The sequence below is a fragment of the Helianthus annuus genome, chromosome 16 (assembly GCF_002127325.2).
Source record: "Helianthus annuus cultivar XRQ/B chromosome 16, HanXRQr2.0-SUNRISE, whole genome shotgun sequence".
Taxonomy (NCBI): domain Eukaryota; kingdom Viridiplantae; phylum Streptophyta; class Magnoliopsida; order Asterales; family Asteraceae; genus Helianthus; species Helianthus annuus.
The window spans coordinates 148758267-148779637 of record NC_035448.2 but is presented as its reverse complement, the minus strand read 5'-3'; the positions used below and the strand labels follow the sequence as shown (position 1 = coordinate 148779637).

The 21371-nt window shown below is 40.7% G+C and overlaps 2 protein-coding genes across 2 annotated transcripts; one reads left to right on the top strand and one right to left on the bottom strand.

The window, feature by feature from the left end:
- Nucleotides 1-1716: 1716 nt before the first annotated feature.
- Nucleotides 1717-3246, top strand: LOC110919772 (plant-specific TFIIB-related protein PTF2). Its single transcript, XM_022164030.1, has one exon. The coding sequence runs from the start codon at nt 1717-1719 to the stop codon at nt 3244-3246; it is 1530 nt and encodes a 509-aa protein (XP_022019722.1).
- An 8403-nt stretch (nt 3247-11649) lies between these two features.
- LOC110919773 lies at nt 11650-13595 on the bottom strand. The gene is made up of 3 exons (XM_022164031.1): nt 12876-13595; nt 12332-12700; nt 11650-12216 (listed from the first exon to the last, which is right to left on the bottom strand). Exons 1-3 carry the CDS (start codon nt 13593-13595, stop codon nt 11650-11652), a joined length of 1656 nt encoding a protein of 551 aa, XP_022019723.1.
- Between the last annotated feature and the right edge of the window lie 7776 nt (nt 13596-21371).

Here is a 21371-nt window from a genome sequence, read left to right as displayed (position 1 = left end):
CAAAATTTTTTCAACCAAACCAGTTTATAACCCGAATTGTTTCCTTCTCAAATTTTGACCAAAGGTGACCAACCCGGTTCGGATATAAACCCGAACCAAGCCTGATTCATATTAGGGGTGAGCATATTAGGTCCGGAACCATCAAAACCCGAGAACTAAAAAGAAAAATACCTAAATTGAACCGAACTTAATAATATAGGTACAAAGGTCGGTTCCTATAATTGTTATAAGATCGGGTTCGGGTCGGTTACGTCCAGTAAACCCGAAATAAAATATTGACCGAATTCATGCACCAAATTCATAATATTATCAACATATACATTCACAAGTTTTGCTTACGTCATGGGAATAGTTTTGCTAGGTAAGTGGCCACTTTTGGCGGCCACTTTTTGGCTTTTGTTTGTTTTTTTTTTTTTCATATAATAGTTATTTATAGTTGATGCCAAATTACAATTTTATCCTATGTGTAAAATTACGATTTCGCCCTCGATTCAAAATAAAATTTTGCTTTTGCCCCTTGCTTAAATTTACGATTTTGCCCTCAGTTAAAAAATACAATTTTGCCCCAATTCAAAATAAAAATATTGTTTTGCCCTCAGCTAGAGTCCTGCAAAATTACGAATTTGTTCCCAGTTTAAAATTAGCTAAAAATTACGATTTCGCCCACAGCTCAAATATTACGATTTTGCCCCCATTTCAAAAAAAAAAGGTTTTGCCCTCAGTTAAAAATATTATTTTACCTCCATTTTAAAATTACGATTTTACCTCAGCAAAAAATTGCAATCTTGCCATCGTTTTTTTCCTTTGGCAAAACCATGGTAGTGTTTTATTTTACTTTGTTGACATAATTTTGTTTTTATTCATGTCAAACAGCTGCTAGCACTCGCTAATTGGTCCTGACAAATTATTGTTTTGCCCCCAACTCTAAGTTACACGCTTGTCATCGTTTTAGTTAATTTTTTTTATCATAACTATGGTACTGTTTTTCTTTAATTGGTTAACTTGATGTGTCTTTTTTGATATCGTGTTATACGTAGCATGTATAACTAACCGAAATAAAGGCGTACATGTTATTAACCTAAGAAACACTCGGTTTAGTGTCCCACAACGCGGGCGGCGCATAACTCTAGCTGCCTAACACTAAGCTCATTAATCATGAAAAATTAAAGTTTTGCCCTGAGCCCAAAATTACGGTTTTATCATCGTTTTTTTTCATAGCAAAGTTATAGTAGTCTTTTTTTAATTGATTGAGAATTATTCAGCCATTGCCCCGCAATACGGGCGGGGCATCTACTAGTTTAGGACAAAAGACTTGTTCTATTCCATCTTTTTTAGTCGAATTCTTGGATTTACTAATTCTTGGTTGCTACTTTGCTGAAATCATCAATTCGATAGAATGGATTGAAATAAGGGAAGATTGCTTGATTTGTTAATTCCAAACACCATAGTGCAATGCTTGAATCGAATATTTCATTGTTCAGGAACTTCTTCATGTGTGTAAACTAAAGAGGGAAAAGGTATTAGAATGTCGGGTCAGGTATTCTGTTACGGATCGAGATACTCGGATTTATAAATAACCGGAACCGACTCAAAGTTCAATCTTTTTGGTTCTCGGGTCAAGGTCGGTCAATTTAAATTGCTAAGTCGGTTCGATCAAAGGGGTGAAACAGGGTACCCCTTGATCGCAAAATTGACACCTAAATCAGTTTCAAATCAATGAGTTCTTGCAAAAGCTGCAAGTCCAAAACCCTAATCGTCGACCCAGTAACCGGAAACCTAGAGTGCTCATCATGCGGCGTCGTACAAGACTTCAACAATTTCGAACATCAAACGTTCAACGCAGACGGATTCGTCGGTACAAACGTCCGATTAGGCAAATCAGGATCCGGGTATGACTATTCTTACCATGAAACCAAACTTTATTTAGCCCAAAATGTCATAACAGATATACTATCAAGACTTAATTTAGAACAGAGGTTTGATGAGGTTAATACCATGATTAAAACAATAACCGAAGACGAATACGGGTCCGGAAACTGGTTTAATGTGCTTGTTGGGGCTTGTGTTTATGTTGTTATGAGGAAAGCTAACAAATTGTTACCTTTGACTTCTGTTTGTGAGAATGTGGGGTGTGATGTGTTTGAATTGGGTCGAATGGTGTCGCGGGTAGTCGAGCATTTGGATTTGAAGTTGCCGGATTTCGATATTGTGGGGTTGTTTGAGAGGGTGTTTAGAGAGTGGGTTAGTTGTAAGGAGGGTGTTGGGAAGGGTGTAAGTGTGAGGATGATGAAACAGGGGATTTTTTTGGTGCAGTGTATGATTAAGTGGTATGTGACGACGGGGAGGAGGCCGGTGCCGGTGGTGGTGGCGGTGATGGTGTTTGTTTGTGAGGTTAATGAGGTGGAGATTAGTTTGGAGGATTTGGCTGGGCAGTTGAATGTGGCGGTTGCGACGTGTAGGTTGAGGTATAAAGAGTTGTTGAAACGGTTGGTGGATGTTGCGAGGGAGAATTTGCCATGGGGGGAGGATGTTAATGTTAAGAATGTTATGAAGAGTGCGCCGCTTGTTATTCAGTATATGGAGGTGAATTCGATGTGTGATCCCGGAAAAGATATTAAAAACATAGAGAATGTTGGTGTGGATTTGGATTGTTTAGTGACTAGTTGTTTAAATCAAGATTTTCGGCAAAATGAATCGGGCGGTTGGGAGATTGAAGATTTGGAGACGCTTAAGGTTTCACCTGAATGCTTATCCGCGATTTATTCCAAGTATTTGGAAGAATATTCTAACATGAAGACGTCAATGAAAAAAGTCGATGACGATATGATAGGTAGTGAAAAGTATGATTTTTCGGTGGATACGGAGTATTGGAGTGGAGAATCAGCGTTAAGCAAGAAACTTTTTCTCGATAAAATATTGGAAAAAGACGTCGGATTGAATGCTATGCCTCCATCTTTTGTTAACGGGTGCGTGAAAACACAAAGGAGAAAAGAAAAGATAAAAGATGCTAAAATTAGAATTGAGAAGATAAGGCGGCCGTCAATGGCTGCAAAAAGTTTCGATGCAAGTGATGACCGATTGTTACCGGCGAATTCAAGAAAGAGAAAGAGAAAGAGAAAGAAATTTGATCTTGATTGGGAAGATTTCGTCGTTGAAACTTTGCTTCTTCATGATGTAAAAGAAGAGGAGATAGAGAAAGGGTACTACAATGCATTGTTGGATCTTCATGTCTTCCAATCGATTTAAAACTAGAGTACGGTTTTTTGTCACTTTTGATTTAGTCAAATTAATCATCTCTCAGAAAAGATAACAAAATACCACCAACAAGAAGCTGCAATGGCCAAGTAAGAAGCTATAATTTATTTATGTGCTTCCTGTATGTATGTTTGTTGACTGGTAATTTTGTCACTGTTTTGACACAAAAGAGTATGATGTTTATGACATAGGGAGGCACTGTTGATCATATATAATGATGATTATTAAACATTTTGTTTTATTTAGCACGTTTTAATTTATTGCTGAATGTTTGTTGATTCTCTTTTTTTTATTATTACTAGAATACTAGGCAATAGTGACCCTAAGACTAAAAGATGGATTCATTTGGACTTTTGTTTTCGGTTAAATATGAAGTTCAATAGGTCCAATTGGGCAAAACTGAAAATTACTAAGACTGTGAACGGGTCAGAATGGGCCAAGAAAGTTCAACGGTCAGAATGGGCATCCTGTTTTCTCGCCTCAACGCCTATACCGGCAGACAACCGTTGAGGAATATATTGTCCGGCGTTTCGTTGCTACAATTGGTCAGAAGACATTCAACCTTTCCATCCCCCACTCTTCCCCATCTCGTCTCTCTCAGGTAAAAAAGCTCAGTCTTTTTTTGGTTTCAAAAGATGCGCGTGCGCCTTAGGCGCACTGAGGCATGAGGTGCACTAAGGTGTAGAGGCTGGTGCCTTGCGTAGGGTGAGGCGCGCCTAAAATCATATAGAAACCTTATTTATAGTGATATTTTGGATAGGGATGGAATTGGTGTAGTACCTGTACCGGTACTGAACTAGAGCAAAACTGGGTACTGAATACCGTACCGAATATATTGGTATGGGTACGGGTATTTCGGTATGGTACCACTTTATTTGTATTTATTTTTTTTAATCACTCGTACGGTACCAAATAGGTACAGCTGGTACGAGTACCAATATAGTACGGGTACCAAATAGGTAAAATTGGTACGAACGAGTACCAATACGATATGGGTACCAAATAGGTAAAATCGATATGAGTACCATAAGTATCATAATACGAAATAAAACATAATATAAAAGAGCTTTTAAAGTTCTATATAAAATTCGGTATTAGTACCCTTTTTTACCCGTACCTCGATCCTGAAAATCCCGAATACCGAAATCAATAAAACTAGTTACCGATACATGTATTGAATACCTAAAATACGTACGGGTATGGGTACGGGTATTTGGGAAAAAAAGCTCATCCTTAATAGGGAATGCTAAAAACCTATAGAATTTATAAAAAAAATTACATAATTGCCTTGCGCGTTGGGTACGAAAATCCGGCTGCTTTTGCGAGTCGCGCCTCGGTTTTAGACCTCATCACTTTTTGTGCGCTTTGCGTTTTTTTTTTTTTTTAAATCAAGCCTTCTTTGTACTGCTTCTTTTTCTTCTTCGTCAGCTTGAGATTTAAAGAAATTGTTGTGCCTGAATTTATTTGTTCAAATTGGTGATCACTGGGTCAAACGTTGCTTGCTCAGATCTGCGTAGACGTAGGTTAGTTTTGTTCAAAACTCAACTTGATCAATGGTGATGGTGGCATCTCCCATGGTTTATAGTATTATTATTCCAGGTACATAAAGGTTTACTTTGTTCTTCAATTATTCTAATGCTAGAGTACCATTGAAGTTATCATGTTTCCTTCGAGTTTCTTAACTTCATTCATTTACTTAAATTACGATAATGTTTAAAGATCGAGTATGAGGCGGCGCCTCAGGGGTTTTATTTTGTAGTGTGCCTCACTTGGTTTTAAAATGTGCACATAATGCGTGATGCGCTGATGCGATGCGCTGCTATTACATGATGCGAGGCTGATGCGCCCTAAATCGTATAATGCGCTGGCATGATGCGCCCTAAATCGCATAATGCGCTGGCATGATGCGCCCCGATGTGCGCATTTTTCTGAAATCGACTACAACGAGCTTGTAGAATGTGCTTAACAAGCTTGTACAATGAGTTGATGAAGTTTTAAATGAGTTCCTACATAGATTACTTGTACCTTTTGCATAGACTACTTGTACACTTAAGAGTTCAAGGCTTATTTTGGTTATATTGAACTTATTTCATGGTACTAGAGTTATTTTGTTGTATATACTTATTTTAATCCCTAAATTTTTAGTGTTTAAAGTTAACAAGTTAAAATAATATCTATAAATATCTTTTTAAATAACAAACGCCTCGCATACGTGATGCGCGCGCATCACGCATTGGCTTTTGGGATCAAAATGCATCGGACCGCATCTCGCATTTTAAGAAAAGTTGCGCCTCAGTGGATTTTGATGTTTTAGACTTTTTATGTCAGTTTCATTCAAGCATTCCATGTCTTTTTAATGTAATTTTTTTTATGAATATGATGATGAAAGTAGTTAGTATTTAATTATTTATAGAGTTAATTACTGTTTTCGTCCCTGTGGTTTGTCAAAAATCACTATTTTAGTTCATTAGTTTAAAAATTGCGATTTCAGTCCCTGTGGTTTCACTTTCGTAACCATTTCAATCCATTTATTCTGTAAGTACAGGGACTGAAATGGTTACGAGGTGGATTGAAATGATTACGAAAGTGAAACCACAGGGACTGAAATTGCAAATTTTAAACTATTGGACTGAAATAGTGATTTTTGACAAACCACAGGGACGAAAACAGCAATTAACTCTTATTTATAAGATATATAATTTATATTTATTTTTTAATTCCGCCTCGGGCTTACGCCTCGTTTCGTCTCGAGGCGTACGCCTCATGAGGCGAAGGGAAAACGCCTCGAGGCACGATTCTTTACTTTTAAACGTTGACACATCCATATGTTTATCTTTCATTTCAATTAATGTTTCGTTTGCGGATTAATAAGTGAACTCAAATCTGCTTGGATAATTTTTGAGAACAAGACAGTTGGCCATTGCAGAATACCATCTCCTGAATCATTGTATTCTGAGTTTATGGTTATTATTGTAATAATATAGGTAATCTAATGCGGTTTCGTATTCGTTGATTCAAAGTGTAATTTTGGATATTAATGTCTGTAAAACGTTTGTACTCTACTGAACCTTGGCCTCTTTGATCTTCGCTACAACCGTACGTTGTAACGTGCAGGTTAAACTTTGTCCTCTAATGTTTTTTGAATGTTTTGCAGAAGCATAGCTGGCAAAGGGGCGGGTTGGGTCGGGGCGGGTCAGGTTGAGTCACAACAGGTCGAAATGCGGTGAATATGTTGTTTGCATGTTTGAGCTGCTAGATAAATGTTTATTAATGTAATGTAATTTAAAGACAGATTTTTAGAACAGTCTCCGTGAATTTTCAAAATTGTGTATACCATCTAGGAGAGCATTTTGAACTCTTGTGAAGGCTTCTCGGGTAGACAAATTCTCAAACATTGGTACCGAATATACCGGTTCGGTACCTGTACAGGACCGGTATTTACCAGTATTTTACCCGTAAATACTTGTACCGGTACCCAAAAACGGGGAAAATGGGTACATGGTTCGGTACCTGTTCGATACTGGTACCCGGTACTTAATGCTCATCCCAGTTTGAAATGTTTTGGTTTTTTCAAGCTTTTGCAAATGTAAAGTGTCAGAAGTGAAATGTGTATTATTTTGAGGTTATATTCTCAATTTTAAGTTGCAATTACTATGATAATACAATACCTAACCCATTTAACAAAATAGTTAAAGCATATATAATGTTAAACAAAAACATATAATCATTGTTAGGATCAGAGCATTCTCAAATCTCAATGGAATATGCATCCATATCCTATATTATCTAAGAAAAAAAAAAATAAGAATTTCGTTGTTTGAGATTAGATTTACAGATGCTACAGGAGTTCCCCATATTTGAGGACTCACTGTGAACCCACACCCCATTTTCATTTAACGATTGTTCTTCCCGCCTCTTCTTCTCTTCTCGTATAGCAAACGATTGTTCCATATTTTCATAAAATATAGCTTCCATTTTCATCGATTGATCCAAAATTTGTGTTCTAGTTGAAATATCGAACCGTTGGCTACAAGGTTAGTGCTGTAGTTGATCTCATAAATTGCAGTAACAAAAGTCTGAAAACTGGTAATGAGAATTGTGTGTAGATGAAGAGTATGATGTAGTTGCAGACTTGCAGGTCAAGTACAATTATGTGCTTTATTATTACTGCTACATATATGGATGATTCTTCTTGGACTTTGATCATGTGAGGGTTCCTTTACTTGGAAATTAAGCTGCAAATGTTTTCATTCTGCATTGACTAGATCTGGCAAAATAAGCCCGTTCATCTAATTTTGGGTCTTTACAGGCTTTTATTTTAACCAACTGGGTCAATTTGGGTATCATGTGAATTTACAATGGGTTCAAATGGGCCTAAATAATAAACACAGGGTATTTGGATAGGTCAGGATGGATGGGTAGAGAACAAAAGATAGATGAGTCAGGATGGGTTAAGTGACGCAACTCATCTTGTTCGTTTCTAGGGTTACGACGTGGTTAATCTGGCAACTCATCTTAATTGACGCAGCTGGTCTTGTTCGTTTACTTTCTTACGGCTTGCAGCAAAAGAATTTGTTGTTTGTTATTTGGTAGACTACACAAAGAATCTTTTTCGTTTGTGATCTGGTAGACTACACATAATCTTGTTCGCTTTCTTGGTCGTTTGGTATTCTTGTTTGATTTTGACAATATTTGTTGTGATTGAATTGAGTGGATAGTTAGTTGATTTTAATATTATAGTTTTTAGTCTTGTTAATTTGTTCAAGTTTTTGTTGTCGATTTGTTCAATGCTTGTTGATTTTAATTTGTGATTCAATTGAGTGGATAATTTGTTGATTTTAATATTATAATTTTTAGTTGAAAAAAGAATGATATAATTAAATTATAGACTTGAAAAATTATCAAATATTCTATTTCATAGTTGGGGAATGAAGGTAAAAACGTGTTTCTGGCACTAAATGCTAAAAAAAAGTATGATGTTAAACTCGGGTTGAAGAATAATACATACTGAACTTTAATGTTTCTATCCACAATGTTTCATGTCAAAAGCTCAATTGGTCACACTAAATCGCTTCCAGTATTGTTTTCGAATTGGGTTTGCATCCGAACCGAATTTTGTATTCATCGATTAGAAATTTATAATTATTGCTTGTGATAGCATCGCGTAGGTAAACGTTAATCAAACTAGATGTAGGCTTTGTTCATTACTTTGTTTTAAATATGACTTCGGTTTTAAAAAGAAGTGTTGTTTCTAAACTAGATGGATATCTTTAAGTATTGTTTCTAAATTACCGGCGAAACACGATACGAGTTTTGAAAATTGGCCGAACTTTAAACAAATTGTTTATGGGTCGTTCATGGGTTCCGGTCAGGACGGGTCGCTTTGAAAAAATGGTCATTTTGCTTCGGGTTAGGATGTGTTGGGTCAGAATGGATCGCTTTAAAAAGGGTCGTTTTGGTTCTGGTCAAACATGTGGCTTTGAAAAAAGGGCCATTTTGGCTTTGAAAATTGCAAGGTCATGTGATGGTAATTAGCAGAGTGCAGTAGGGTCTGTTTTGTTAAGAAAGTATAATTTAATACTCATCATTTTAAACTCTTAAATGTATAAAAGACTGCTCAACCAAGATATGTCATACAACCTAACTCAAATGACAATACTAAGATAAGGATGACAAAGTGGATGATGTAGTGCGTGGTACGATAAATGAAGATCAAACACGTTGATTTTACGAATACCCGTGTAGTTCTTCCCCAACCCCAAAATTCAACCCAAAGGGCACAGAATATGAAGTGAAAATCAGTTTTCTCAAAATTCAAGTCTGATCTTTTATTTCACTAGGGCAACATATAAATAGGAACATAAATTCGAAATGGGTTTAAAAAAGACAACGGGCCAAACACAAGCCCAAAAACAAAATGCCCAAAATACTTGAAAAAACATAAAAATGGAAAAAACTAATAGAAATAAGCATTTTTCGGCCTGGGCAATGACCCAGGCGGTTTGCAGCAAGATAGAGCTCGTTCTCCCGTTCAATTCGCCTGGTCACACGCCCAAAACGGACCCCCGTAGCCCAAGTTAGAGCCATTTTAGTGAAGCCCCTTTTGTTACGCGATCTTGGGCCTCCAAATACAAGATGGCCCGCTCTTCCACACTTGGGCCCGCATCATTCCCTCCTGGGTAGACAAAATTCGACCTCGAATCCGCAGCAACCTCATCATCAGACGAATCCCCATGAAAAGGCAGCAAATGTTTAACATTGAAAACGTCGGAACAACGAATGTGGCTTGGTAACTTCAGACGATAGGCATTAGAATTTATCTTCTGCACAATCTCAACTGACCCAATCTTCTTGGCTGACAATTTATTATACTCCCCCACTGAAAAACGATCCTTGGTCAAAATGGCCCAAACAAAGTCACCCTCTTCAAAATCAACTTGCCTACGCTTTTGGTCTGCAGCTTGCTTGTACTTTGAGTTAGCGTTGGCCAAGTTATCCTGCACAGCTTTATGAACTTCATGCAACCCAACGACAAAATCTTGCACCTTCTTGGGAACAGAACCTGGGGTAGGAACTGACATCAAATCAAGAGGACCCCAAGGCTTAGCAGAATAGACTACCTCAAATGGACTAAACCCAGTGCTCCTATTAACAGCATGATTATGAGCAAACTCAGCCTGACAAAGCTTTTGATCCCAAGACTTCACATGATCACCCACAAGACACCGCAAAAGATTACCAAGAGACCGATTAACAACCTCCGTCTGCCCATCAGTTTGTGGGTGGTAAGCACTGCTAAAATTGAGCTGAGTATTCACCATTTTCCATAGACTGCGCCAAAAATGACTCAAGAAACGAGTATCCCGATCAGAAACAATAGAAGATGGCAAACCATGCAAACGATAGACATCCCGAAAGAACAACTGAGCCACGTTAACTGCATCTGTTGTCTTCTTGCAAGGAATAAAGTGCACCATTTTCGAAAACCGGTCCACCACTACAAAGATCGAATCATTACCACGCTGAGTACGGGGTAATCCCAACACAAAATCCATGCTAATATCAACCCAAGGCTGCTGAGGAATGGGTAGAGGCATATATAGCCCTGCATTGGTAGTTGTGCCTTTTGAAACTTGACAGATCTTGCAACGTCTAACAAACCGATCAACATCCCTCCGCATAGTAGGCCAAAAATAAGAAGACTGCACCAATCGTAAAGTACGGTCTCTCCCCACATGCCCTTCCCCATGCAGTTCTTTAATTATCTGAAGGCGGAGGCTGGAATTGGGAATACATAATTGATTTTCCTTAAAAAGAAAACCGTCATGCACAAGAAAATCTGTCCTCTTCCCAAACTGCACATCCTGCAAAATGACAAAAAAAATATGGATCTGTTGTGAGCTGTTCCATGAGATTGTCTAGCCCGGGTACAACAACTCTCAAAGAAACTAGCAGGCTACTCCTCCTGCTCAATGCATCTGCCACACGATTCGAAATTCCAGACTTATGCTTCACAACAAAAGTAAACTTTTCCAAGAAAGCCATCCACCGGGCATGCTTATGTGATACTTTATTTTGACTGCGGATATGCCTCAACGAGTCATGGTCTGTAAATAAAACAAACTCCTTGTGAAATAAATAATGACGCCAATGTTTCACAACCTGGACTACGACATAAAATTCAAGATCATAAGTGCTATAACGTAACTTTGGCCCAGTCAACTTCTCGCTGAAATAAGAAACTGGACGCCCCCCTTGACTTAGGACTGCCCCAATACCACCCTGCGAGGCATCTGTGTGCAACTCAAAAACCCGAGAAAAATCTGGCAATATTAGAATTGGTGTTGTTGTAAGCTTTTCTTTGATTAACTGAAAAGCTGACTCTGCCTCCTCAGTCCATATAAAAGTCTTTCCCTTCATGAAGTCAGTCACTGGCGCCATAAGGGAACTGAAATTTCGAATGAACCGTCTATAAAATGAAGCAAGACCATGGAAGCTACGTACTTCAGTTATTGTAGTGGGGGTTGGCCACTGCTTAACAGCCGCTACCTTTGATTCATCCACCTGTATTCCGTCACCAGAAACAACATACCCCAAAAACAGGACCTTAGGGACCATAAAGACACACTTCTTTTTGGCTGCATACAAGTTATCCCTTCGGAGCAAGGTCAAAACCTGCTGTACATGCTTCACATGCTCATCAAAATTAGGGCTATAAATAAGAACATCATCAAAATAAACCACCACAAACTTGCCAATAAAGGGCCTAAACAACTGGTTCATGACCCGCATAAACGTACTAGGGGCATTGGATAAGCCAAAAGGCATCACTAACCATTCATACAACCCCTCACGAGTCTTGAAGGCGGTTTTCCACTCATCCCCAGGCCTGAGTCAGATCTGGTAATACCCGCTCTTCAAGTCTAGTTTCGTGAAAATAGTGGCACCGCTAATTTGATCAAGTAAATCATCAAGTCGGGGAATCGGAAATCGGTACCTTACAGTGATATTGTTGACTGCACGACTGTCAACACACATACGCCATGTCCCATCCTTCTTTGGAGTCAACAGAGCAGGAACAACACAAGGACTCATGCTTTCCCGAACATAACCTTTAGAAATTAAGTCTTCAACCTGCCGACGTAATTCCTCATGTTCTTTTGGGCTCATCCTGTAATGGGGCTTATTGGGTAGTTGGGACCCCGGTTCCAAATCAATGTGATGTTGGATGTCTCGTAGGGGTGGTAACCCAGCAGGTAAATCATCTGGGAAAACATCAACAAACTCCTCAAACAACGGAACCATACAATCAGGAATTTCGACTTCCTCGGGCACCGGCTTCCCAATCAGAATAAAAACATTGTCTGCTTCCTCCAACTCATCCTGGAACTGACTAATGGTCAACAGAGTACCCGACTGTTTTGTGGCTAACTGCTTAGGCTTGCTAGGAACAAGAGTGATCTTCACACCACCAAACAGAAAGCTATAAGTATTGGCCCGCCCATTATGTTCTATATTACGCTCGTACTCCCAAGGTCTGCCCAATGGAAATTGAAACAAGTGCCCTCTTAGATACCGTCACTTCACCTCCCTTTTTAAGCCATTGAAGCTTATAAGGTTTCGGGTGACTCTCCGTCTTCAAGGCCAACTTTTGAACCGCCTCTTCAGAAATCAAATTGTCACAACTCCCCGAGTCAATGACAAACGTGCAAACCTTTACCAAAATAGTACATGTTGAGTGGAAGATGTTATGCTTAAGCCAGTCATCTCCATCTGCCTTTGGTGTATAGCAAGAACGTCTAACCACCAAGTTCACCCCAACATCACCGGTCACAACCTCTTCTTCGTACTCAGTTTCTTCATCGTACACTGGATTGTTTTCATACTCTTCATATTGTTCATCCTCAGACTCAGCAAACAAGTGTCTTTTGCCAGCCTTTTTACACTACGCTTGACGATAGCCCGTCTCACCACAATTGAAACATCTTGGACCACTACTACTAGCCCCCTTAGAAGTAGGCCCAGTATTGCTACCCCGGCTTCTGTTGACTAGGCCCACCACGAGGTGCCCCACTGCCTGACCCAACGTTTCCCCCAGCGGGGGTAAATGAACCGCCCACCCGACGGTTTTGCTTCTCAAAGGCCAACGCCCGTTGGTGTGCCTCAGGAATGGTTAACGGATCAAAAAGATTCACGGACTCCATGATTTGAACCCTTAGACCCCCAATATACCGAGAAACAAGTTGCTCCTCCGGTTCTTGAATATCATTCCTCGCAATCAACTGGTAAAACTCCGTTGTATAATCATCAACCGATTTAGCCCCCTGTTTTAAATTCTGCAGACGCTGGTACATCAACCTTTGAAAGTTATGAGGCAAAAAGTTGCACCGCAAGCATTTCTTCATCTTGGTCCATGTCACGATCCTTGACTTCCCGAGCCTGTTTCGTGTTAATTTCAATTGTTGCCACCACGCAGAGGCCCTACCACGTAACCTGGTAGCGATCAAGGCCACCCGCTTATTTTCAGGCACCTCCTTGTATTCGAACACCTCCTCCACGGTAGCCAACCAATCGATGAACCCCTCCGGATTCAAACTAGACCCATCAAATTCCGGAATATCAACTCTTATCCCAGAATCCCAACGCCTGTTACCCCCTCCACGTTCACCCCTTGGTTGCCCCTCCCGTTCGTCTTCGGAAGTCGAATCATCACCAAATGGGTTACTAAGTTCAGAACCATACCCGTCATTGGGTCTCTGCCTCCTACGATTGATCAAGTCGGCCATCCGGTCAGTCAACTGATCGACCACTTGATCCAACCGCTCATCCACTCTCGCCATAAGTCGCTGCTCCAACTCTCGTTCATACACTTCATCGAGAGGCCTGTTGTTGTTTCTCCTCGGAGGCATTTTGAGCCAGGAATTCGGCTCTGATACCAACTGATGTAGTGCGTGGTACGATAAACGAAGATCAAACACGTTGATTCTACGAATACCTGTGTAGTTCTTCCCCAACCCCAAAATTCAACCCAAAGGGCACAAAATTTGAAGTGAAAATCAGTTTTCTCAAAATTCAAGTCTGATCTTTCATTTCACTAGGGCAGCATATAAATAGGAACATAAATTCGAAATGGGCTTAAAAAAGACAACGGGCCAAACACAAGCCCAAAAACAAAATGCCCAAAATACTTGAAAAAACATAAAAATGGAAAAAAACTAATAGAAATAAGCATTTTTTCGGCCTGGACAATGACCCAAACCGCCATAGGCCGTTTGCAGCAAGATAGAGCTCGTTCTCCCGTTCGATTCGCCTGGTCACACGCCCAAAACGGACCCCCGTAGCCAAGTTAGAGCCATTTTAGTGAAGCCCTTTTTGTTACGCGATCTTGGGTCTCCAAATACAAGATGGCCCGCTCTTCTACACTTGGGCCCGCATCAGTGGATCAGTAATGGATGTTTACAGAAAAGACACAAATGGTCAATCAGTCGTATAATGGAAGTTACATGTCTAATATACTTAAAAATAATGTATAGACTCCCTTCTACAACCAATTGCTGTGGAACCACAATGTACAGACCTAGCTTTTCACCGAAAGCATGTTGCCCGAGCTCTTGGTATCTGTAGAATCGTTTTCCATGCACCAATTTCGACCATTTGCCATAACATGTATACGGTTACGATCCATCTCTTTCCTATTAATTTTTATATTTTAATATTTTATTATTTTTATTATTTTAGTTTATCTTTTTTAATTTTTTTATCTCATCTTTACCCAAACGGTTTGTGAGCATTGCTCTGGAGGCCCGACACAGGGACCTCATAGTTGGTTTGTATAGTTTCTGCAAGTAATTTTTGGTTGTAATAACAAGTATCAACAGATTAAATACACACAGCACTAGCGAGAAGATATAACCAGCCACATAGTTGTACAAAATACTGTTATATTTGGGCCAAACCTATCATAACCTAAACCCATCCTAACTCAAACTCATCTTGACCCATTACCCAAACCCACCCAACTTGCCTACTTTGCCACCACTAGCATTGACCTAGTATAATAATGAGTACCATATCCAGTAAAATCAAACTCAATATGTTTGTTATGCTTTCTTCACTTTTGAGATGTGTTGCAATAATGTCTACTCATTAGTCTGTATAAGTTTCATTTAATAAAGTTAGACACTTACATCAATACGCTTGTAGATTCTTTCTTATGTTAAGGTTTGCCTGCATCTCCCCCTACAAAGAGCTTTGCTATTTGTGGGATTTACTGGGTTTGGTTGTTGTACGTTAAGGATATTTTGTTTGTGATTTGTTTAAAGTCTCACTTTGATAAGTGATTTATCAAGTGCCCTTGCATGATTTTGTCCTGTTTTTTATGCATTTATGTTGATGCAAGTATAGCAAGTGCCATTATATGATGCGTTTCTGCCAAATTATTCTAAGATTTATGTCGCTTGCTATTTCACTTTACACTTGTTTCTGTTTTATTTATATGACTAGGTTGGATAGTTTATACCAAGAAAAGACAAGATGTTACTTTTATAGACAGGACACAAAATGTTAGGAATGACAAAAAATGTTACCATTATAGAAATGACAAAATGGCAATCTACCTCTTTGTGGTTCCAATACCTCACAAAATGCCTCCCTTCTATCACAAGACCGTTAGTTTTATTAAAAAATGTGTGAAAACACTAAACTACCCCTTTCCCAATTGAAGTATTCCTCCCTATGGTTTTAATACTATCACACACATTGACTCCAAATTCCATACCCTTGATCTTCACAAACTCAACTAAACTAATCTTCAAACACATGACAAACCCATTTTATCTAACCAAACACAACCTGCAAACACTAGTGTATAGATTGCATCAGGTTAACACCACAAACACTAGTGTACACAAGCTGCAAACATCACAACCTGTTGCATTTCATGCTCAACACACCATTAGAACCAAAAACCTATAATGTCCATACACTACAACATACACAACAGCCTATAACAACATCCATAGAACTTGCTAGTGGAGACACATGAACATAATACAGTAGATTAACATAGACAAAGGTTCATACACAACATACACTAATACACCTATACACTATGCACATCAATAAATCCTTTGCTACACAGACACAATGCACATCAACACATCAACACATCATGTTAGACACATGAACATAATCGAGACACATGAACATAATGCAGCAAATCAACACAGGCACAATGCAACATATCAACACAAATACAATGCATATAATGCAAAAGATCATACACAAGTTCACGCTGCAACAACAAGTTCATGCACAACACACCATAATGTAGTAGGTCAACACAAGCACAATGCATATAATGCAGCAGATCATACACATACATACACATACACAATGCACATCAACACATGAAAACAACTTTCAATGCATGAACCATACTATGAACCATACATAATGCACATCAACACAGACCCAAGGCACATCAACACATGAACCATACACATGAACCATACTATGAACCATACACATGAACATAAGAAATGCATGAACCATACACAAACACAATGCACATCAACATAAGCAACACATGAACCATACACAGATCACATGTCATACATGTGGACCCTTTGCTACATCTATACACAAATCATACATAAGTAACACATAAAATTATACGTAATTTATTATAAATTGAACATTCGATAATTATACAAATCATACCAAACCATTCAACATTCGATAATTATACAAAAAACAAACCAAATGATTCTGATAATTATACATAAACTATTCGTTTGGACGGAGAAATCTCTTCGTTTGGACTCATCCAGGACAACGGGCACGTCCAAAGAGTCCAAGGGAACGAGACCCTCCAAGAAGGGCGAACAAACGAGTTCCCAGACATTTTCGGAAGCGCATCCAGAGTGGTTAGCCAAACCACAAACGGAGCTACTTTCCAACCCGTAACCAGAGTCATTAACCAAACAACAAATGGGGCCGTTTTTCAACCCCCAGGTGTAGTCAATCAAACACCTCCGGAAATACCCACACAAAACCGTGGGGCTGGTCCATCAACCCCACCGGTCCAAACACAACTGAACTTTTCAGCACTTTTAGGGCTACCCGAAGGAAAAACTCTGGCTTCCTTGTATGCCGAACAAATGGCATCCCTAAATCTCGTCTACACACAGCTGAGCGCACAACAAGCCGTGCTCCAGGCACAAGCCAATCAATCTGTCTTTACTACTCCACAGCAAATGTCTCTGAGCACTCACACGACTCAGCAGGCTAACGCATGGAACTTGCACCCAGAAAAGGACACATGCCAAACATTAGAAAGCCAAGTGCGCATGACACACGCGACACTTATGGTGAAACAGAAAGAAATTACGTACATCACTCTCATCCACAGAGAAAGCCGATACAAAGTCGTTTAGGCGCGCGCAACATGAACACTGAATGGGGTGATGAGGAAGATGATCCGACATACAAAGGAGAAAGCACAGTATTCAGCAGGTTACCACGGGAGCATGAGTCGTACAAGCCCTACAAACGCGCGGGGTACAACCCAAAGGCAGAACATGACTACTCTCTGAGATATCGCCCTGACGGCATGACTGAAAATTCCAAATTCATCAAAGAGATTGCGACAGCCGATATTGACAAGACAAAATTGCCACACAACGTGGGCAAATACAATGGCTTGACAGATCCTGATGACCACCTCCAAGTTTTCAATGGCGCAGGAGTTACCTGAGGATGGAATTTACCAACTTGGTGTCATCTCTTCGCTCAAACCTTTGTCGGCGCAGCGCGCGTCTGGTTTGACAGCCTACCAGCAGGAAGGATCAAGTCATGGATCGACTTTCGAGACAAGTTCCTCGCGCACTTCTCCCAGCAGCGCAGGCACACCAGAGATCCAACTGATTGCTTGAACATATGGAGGAAAGATCATGAAAGCATAGAAGACTTCATCACCAGATACAACAAAGAATGTCTGGAAATTGGAGACGTAGGCGGAAAGATGATGCGCGCACACTTCATGAGGGCAGTAAAGTGTGATGACCTGATCAGCGATTGAAAGGCAGAGACGGAGGACCCAAAGATTGGGAAACCTTCATTGAAGTAGCAAAAACGATCGCGCGCACTGACAAGCAGTTGACCGGTGATGACAACCGTCAATACAATCATAACCACAATGATCGGTGCAACAAGAAAGGAAAAGGCCAATCATGGAAAACATCAAGTTACAGGGAAAGAAGCCTAATAAGGGAAGATGCGCGCAACACGATCAACCAGATCGTCCATCGCAAAGAAGTAAAGAGAGAAAATAGAGAAAAACAATGGACGCCCCTAACAAAGACACCTTCTGAGGTCCTGTCAACTGAGAACCATCAATTTAAACCACCTCTACAAATGCGCAACAAAAGAGGCCAAAACCCAAATATCTTCTGTGAATTCCACAAAGACACCGGTCACCTAACTGACAACTGCTTTAGCCTAAAGCAAGAGATAGAAAGAGCCCTAAGGGATGGAAGGCTCACACACCTGGTAAAAGGTGGGAAGCGAGATAACTGTCAAATCCACAGAAGAGAGGAAGGGCCGGATAATAAAAAGCTTCTAAAGTTAGAAACTCACATGGTTCAAGGCGGACCACGGCGGCCAAGAAAAAACTACAGCAAGCGCACGCAAGATGACTCATGGCGCGAAAGACAAGTTGTCTTCCCCATAGTTAGTGGAGGTCCAAGAGAGAGAAGACCCATAGTCATATCTGGGGTAATCGGTCATTATCAAACCGACTACATTTTCATCGACCCAGGGAGCACCGCAGACATCATATACAAGCAATGTTTCAATCAATTCAACCAAGAAGACAAGGCGCGCTTGGAACCAGTTGACTACCCATTAACTGGTTTCTGCAACGAAGCCGTCTTTCCTCTTGGCAAGATATCATTCCCGGTGCTGCTCTCAGACGGAAGAAATTCAAGAACAGAAGAAGTCACGTTCATGGTGTTGCCCACACACTCAAGACAAGATATCCTTCTGGGAAGAGAATCCCAAGGAGATTTTAGTATGATTTGCTCCGGACCACATTCAGCTGTTGGATTCCCAACAGAGACAGGGGTAGCAATAATCTATGCAAGCAAAGAGGTCTTAGCAATGGATGAAATCCGACTAGCAAAAGCAAGCAAACCAACACCGCGCGCAGAAGCCGAAAAATGGGTGTTAAATAGCGCATATCCAAAACAAACGGTCACCTTGGGCCCTGCAATGTCTGATCTCACACGTGCGGCACTAAAGAAGCTGTTATTTGAAAACATGGACGTGTTCGCCTGGACACCAGCTGACATGACGGGTGTTCCACGACACATAGCAGAACACAGATTAAACGTCTTAGAAAATGCAAAACCTGTGGTACATGCCAAACGCCACTTGGGAGACATAAAGCATGATGCTATGCAAGAGCAAGTCATGGAACTGTTGAATGCTGGCATCATCAGAGAAGTCCGATACCAAACTTGGGTGGCGAGTCCTGTAATGGTACAAAAACCAAATGGTAGTTGGAGAATGTGTGTAGACTACAAGGATCTAAACAAGGCATGCCCGCGCGACTGTTATGCCTTGCCAGATATCGATGAAAAGATTGATACGCTAGCAACGTTCAGGTGGAAATGTTTCCTTGACTGTTATAAGGGATATCAGGTACAGATGGCCATCCAAGACGAAGATAAGACTGCGTTTCGCACACCAACAGGGCTATACTGCTATACAAAAATGCCTTTTGGCTTAAAAAACGCAGGCGCAACGTATCAAAGATTGATGAATGAAACATTCAGCGATGCTATTGGCAAATACATCGAAGTATACATGGATGACCTCGTCATCATGAGCAAGGAAGAAAGCATGAGGTTGGTCAACATTCAAAAGACGTTCGACACACTGCGCTGAGTAAGTATCAAACTAAACCCAGCAAAATGTTCTTTCGGCATGGAAGAAGGAAAGTTTCTGGGGTTCATCGTAACAAAAGACGTGTTTAAAGTCAATCCTGATAAGGTACAAGCGATCGAGCGGATGCCGTCACCATCAACAATCAAGGAAATGCAAAAATTGGCTGGACGGCTAGCAGCACTAAACCGTTTCCTAGCCAATCACGTAGCAAAGTCATTTCCGTTTATCAAAACACTCCGCAATTGCATGAAGAAAAGTCAATTTCAGTGGACTCCGGAAGCCGAGAACGCATTCCGAGAGATGAAAGATTGTCTCATAAGACTGCCAACATTAACAGCGCCAGTGAAAGGAGAACCCCTAGTGTTATATCTGTCAGCATCTGATAAAGCAGTCGGAGTAGTTCTGCTCGTAGACCGCCAAGGCGTTCAAACACCAGTTTACTATGTGTCTCGCACTCTAAACGATCCAGAAACACGGTACGCCATCATGGAAAAACTAGTTCTGGCACTGATCCATGCGTCAAGGCGGTTGCGCAGGTATTTCGCCAACCACGACATTCATGTACTAACAAATTACAACATCGGCAACATCCTCGCAAGGCCCGAGATATCCGGAAGATTTGCAAAATGGGCCATAGAGCTGGGAGGTCACAATGTGGTTTTCAGACCAAGACCAACAATCAAAGGCCAGGTGTTGGCCGATTTCATGACAGAAGTACCTGACGACAAAGATAGAGAGTGCAAGGCAATAAAGAAAGCCGAAAGGCGACATACAGAAGAGCCATGGCTACTGTACACAGATGGCGCGTCCAATGAAGATGGCGCAGGCGCAGGACTTAGGCTGGTAAGTCCGGATAAACACGAATTCACATACGCCATCAGGCTAGACTTCAAAAGCACGAATAATGAAGTTGAATACGAAGCTTTTCTCGCCGGTTTGAGATTGGCAATCAAGATGGGAGTCAAACACATTGAGGCGCATGTGGACTCCATGTTAGTAGCCGGGCAAATCAATGGCCAGTAGGACGCCAAAGGAGACGTGATGGCACTCTACTTGAATCAAGCAAAAACATTGCTGCAAAACTTCTATTCCTACAAAGTGCACCACATCAATCGGAGCGAGAATAAACCAGCAGGCGCATTAAGTAAACTCGCATCCACAAGTTTCCAGCACCTGGCCAAGGACGTGCGCATTGAAGTTTTGAGCAACCCATCGGTACCACTAAGGGAAGTGAGTGTTATTCAATTGGGAACAACGTCATGGATGACCCCGATCATTATGTATCTCCAATCTGGGATACTACCGGAGAACAAAGCCGAGGCAAGAAAAGTGCAATACAAATCCGAACACTACCAAATGGCCGACGGAATATTGTATCAAAAATCTTACTTAGGACCGCTGTTAAGATGCGTCGACCCAGAAGATGCAAACTATCTGATCCGAGAAGTACACGAGGGCATCTGTGGCATCCTTGCTGGCCCGAGGATGGTGGTAGCTAAAGTTATGAACGTCAGATCCTACTGGCCCGGAATGCATCTAGACGCAGTGAAAATCTTGAGAAAATGCAGCGGCTGCCAGAGGCACGCCCCGAAAACAATGCGCCCCCAAAACGAACTGGTCCTAGTAACAATGGCGTGGCCGTTCCAACAGTGGGGGATAGATATGGT

Excerpts from the sequence above, each read along its gene's own strand:
- LOC110919772 (XM_022164030.1), top strand. The coding sequence starts at position 1,717 with ATGAGTTCTTGCAAAAGCTGCAAGTCCAAAACCCTAATCGTCGACCCA.
- LOC110919773 (XM_022164031.1), bottom strand. The coding sequence starts at position 13,595 with ATGGCGAGAGTGGATGAGCGGTTGGATCAAGTGGTCGATCAGTTGACT. Across the intron at positions 12,701-12,875 it reads TTGAGAAGCAAAACCGTCGG|TGTAAAAAGGCTGGCAAAAG; the intron begins GTGGGCGGTTCA and ends CGTCAAGCGTAG. Across the intron at positions 12,217-12,331 it reads AAAAGGGAGGTGAAGTGACG|ATCACTCTTGTTCCTAGCAA; the intron begins GTATCTAAGAGG and ends GGTGGTGTGAAG.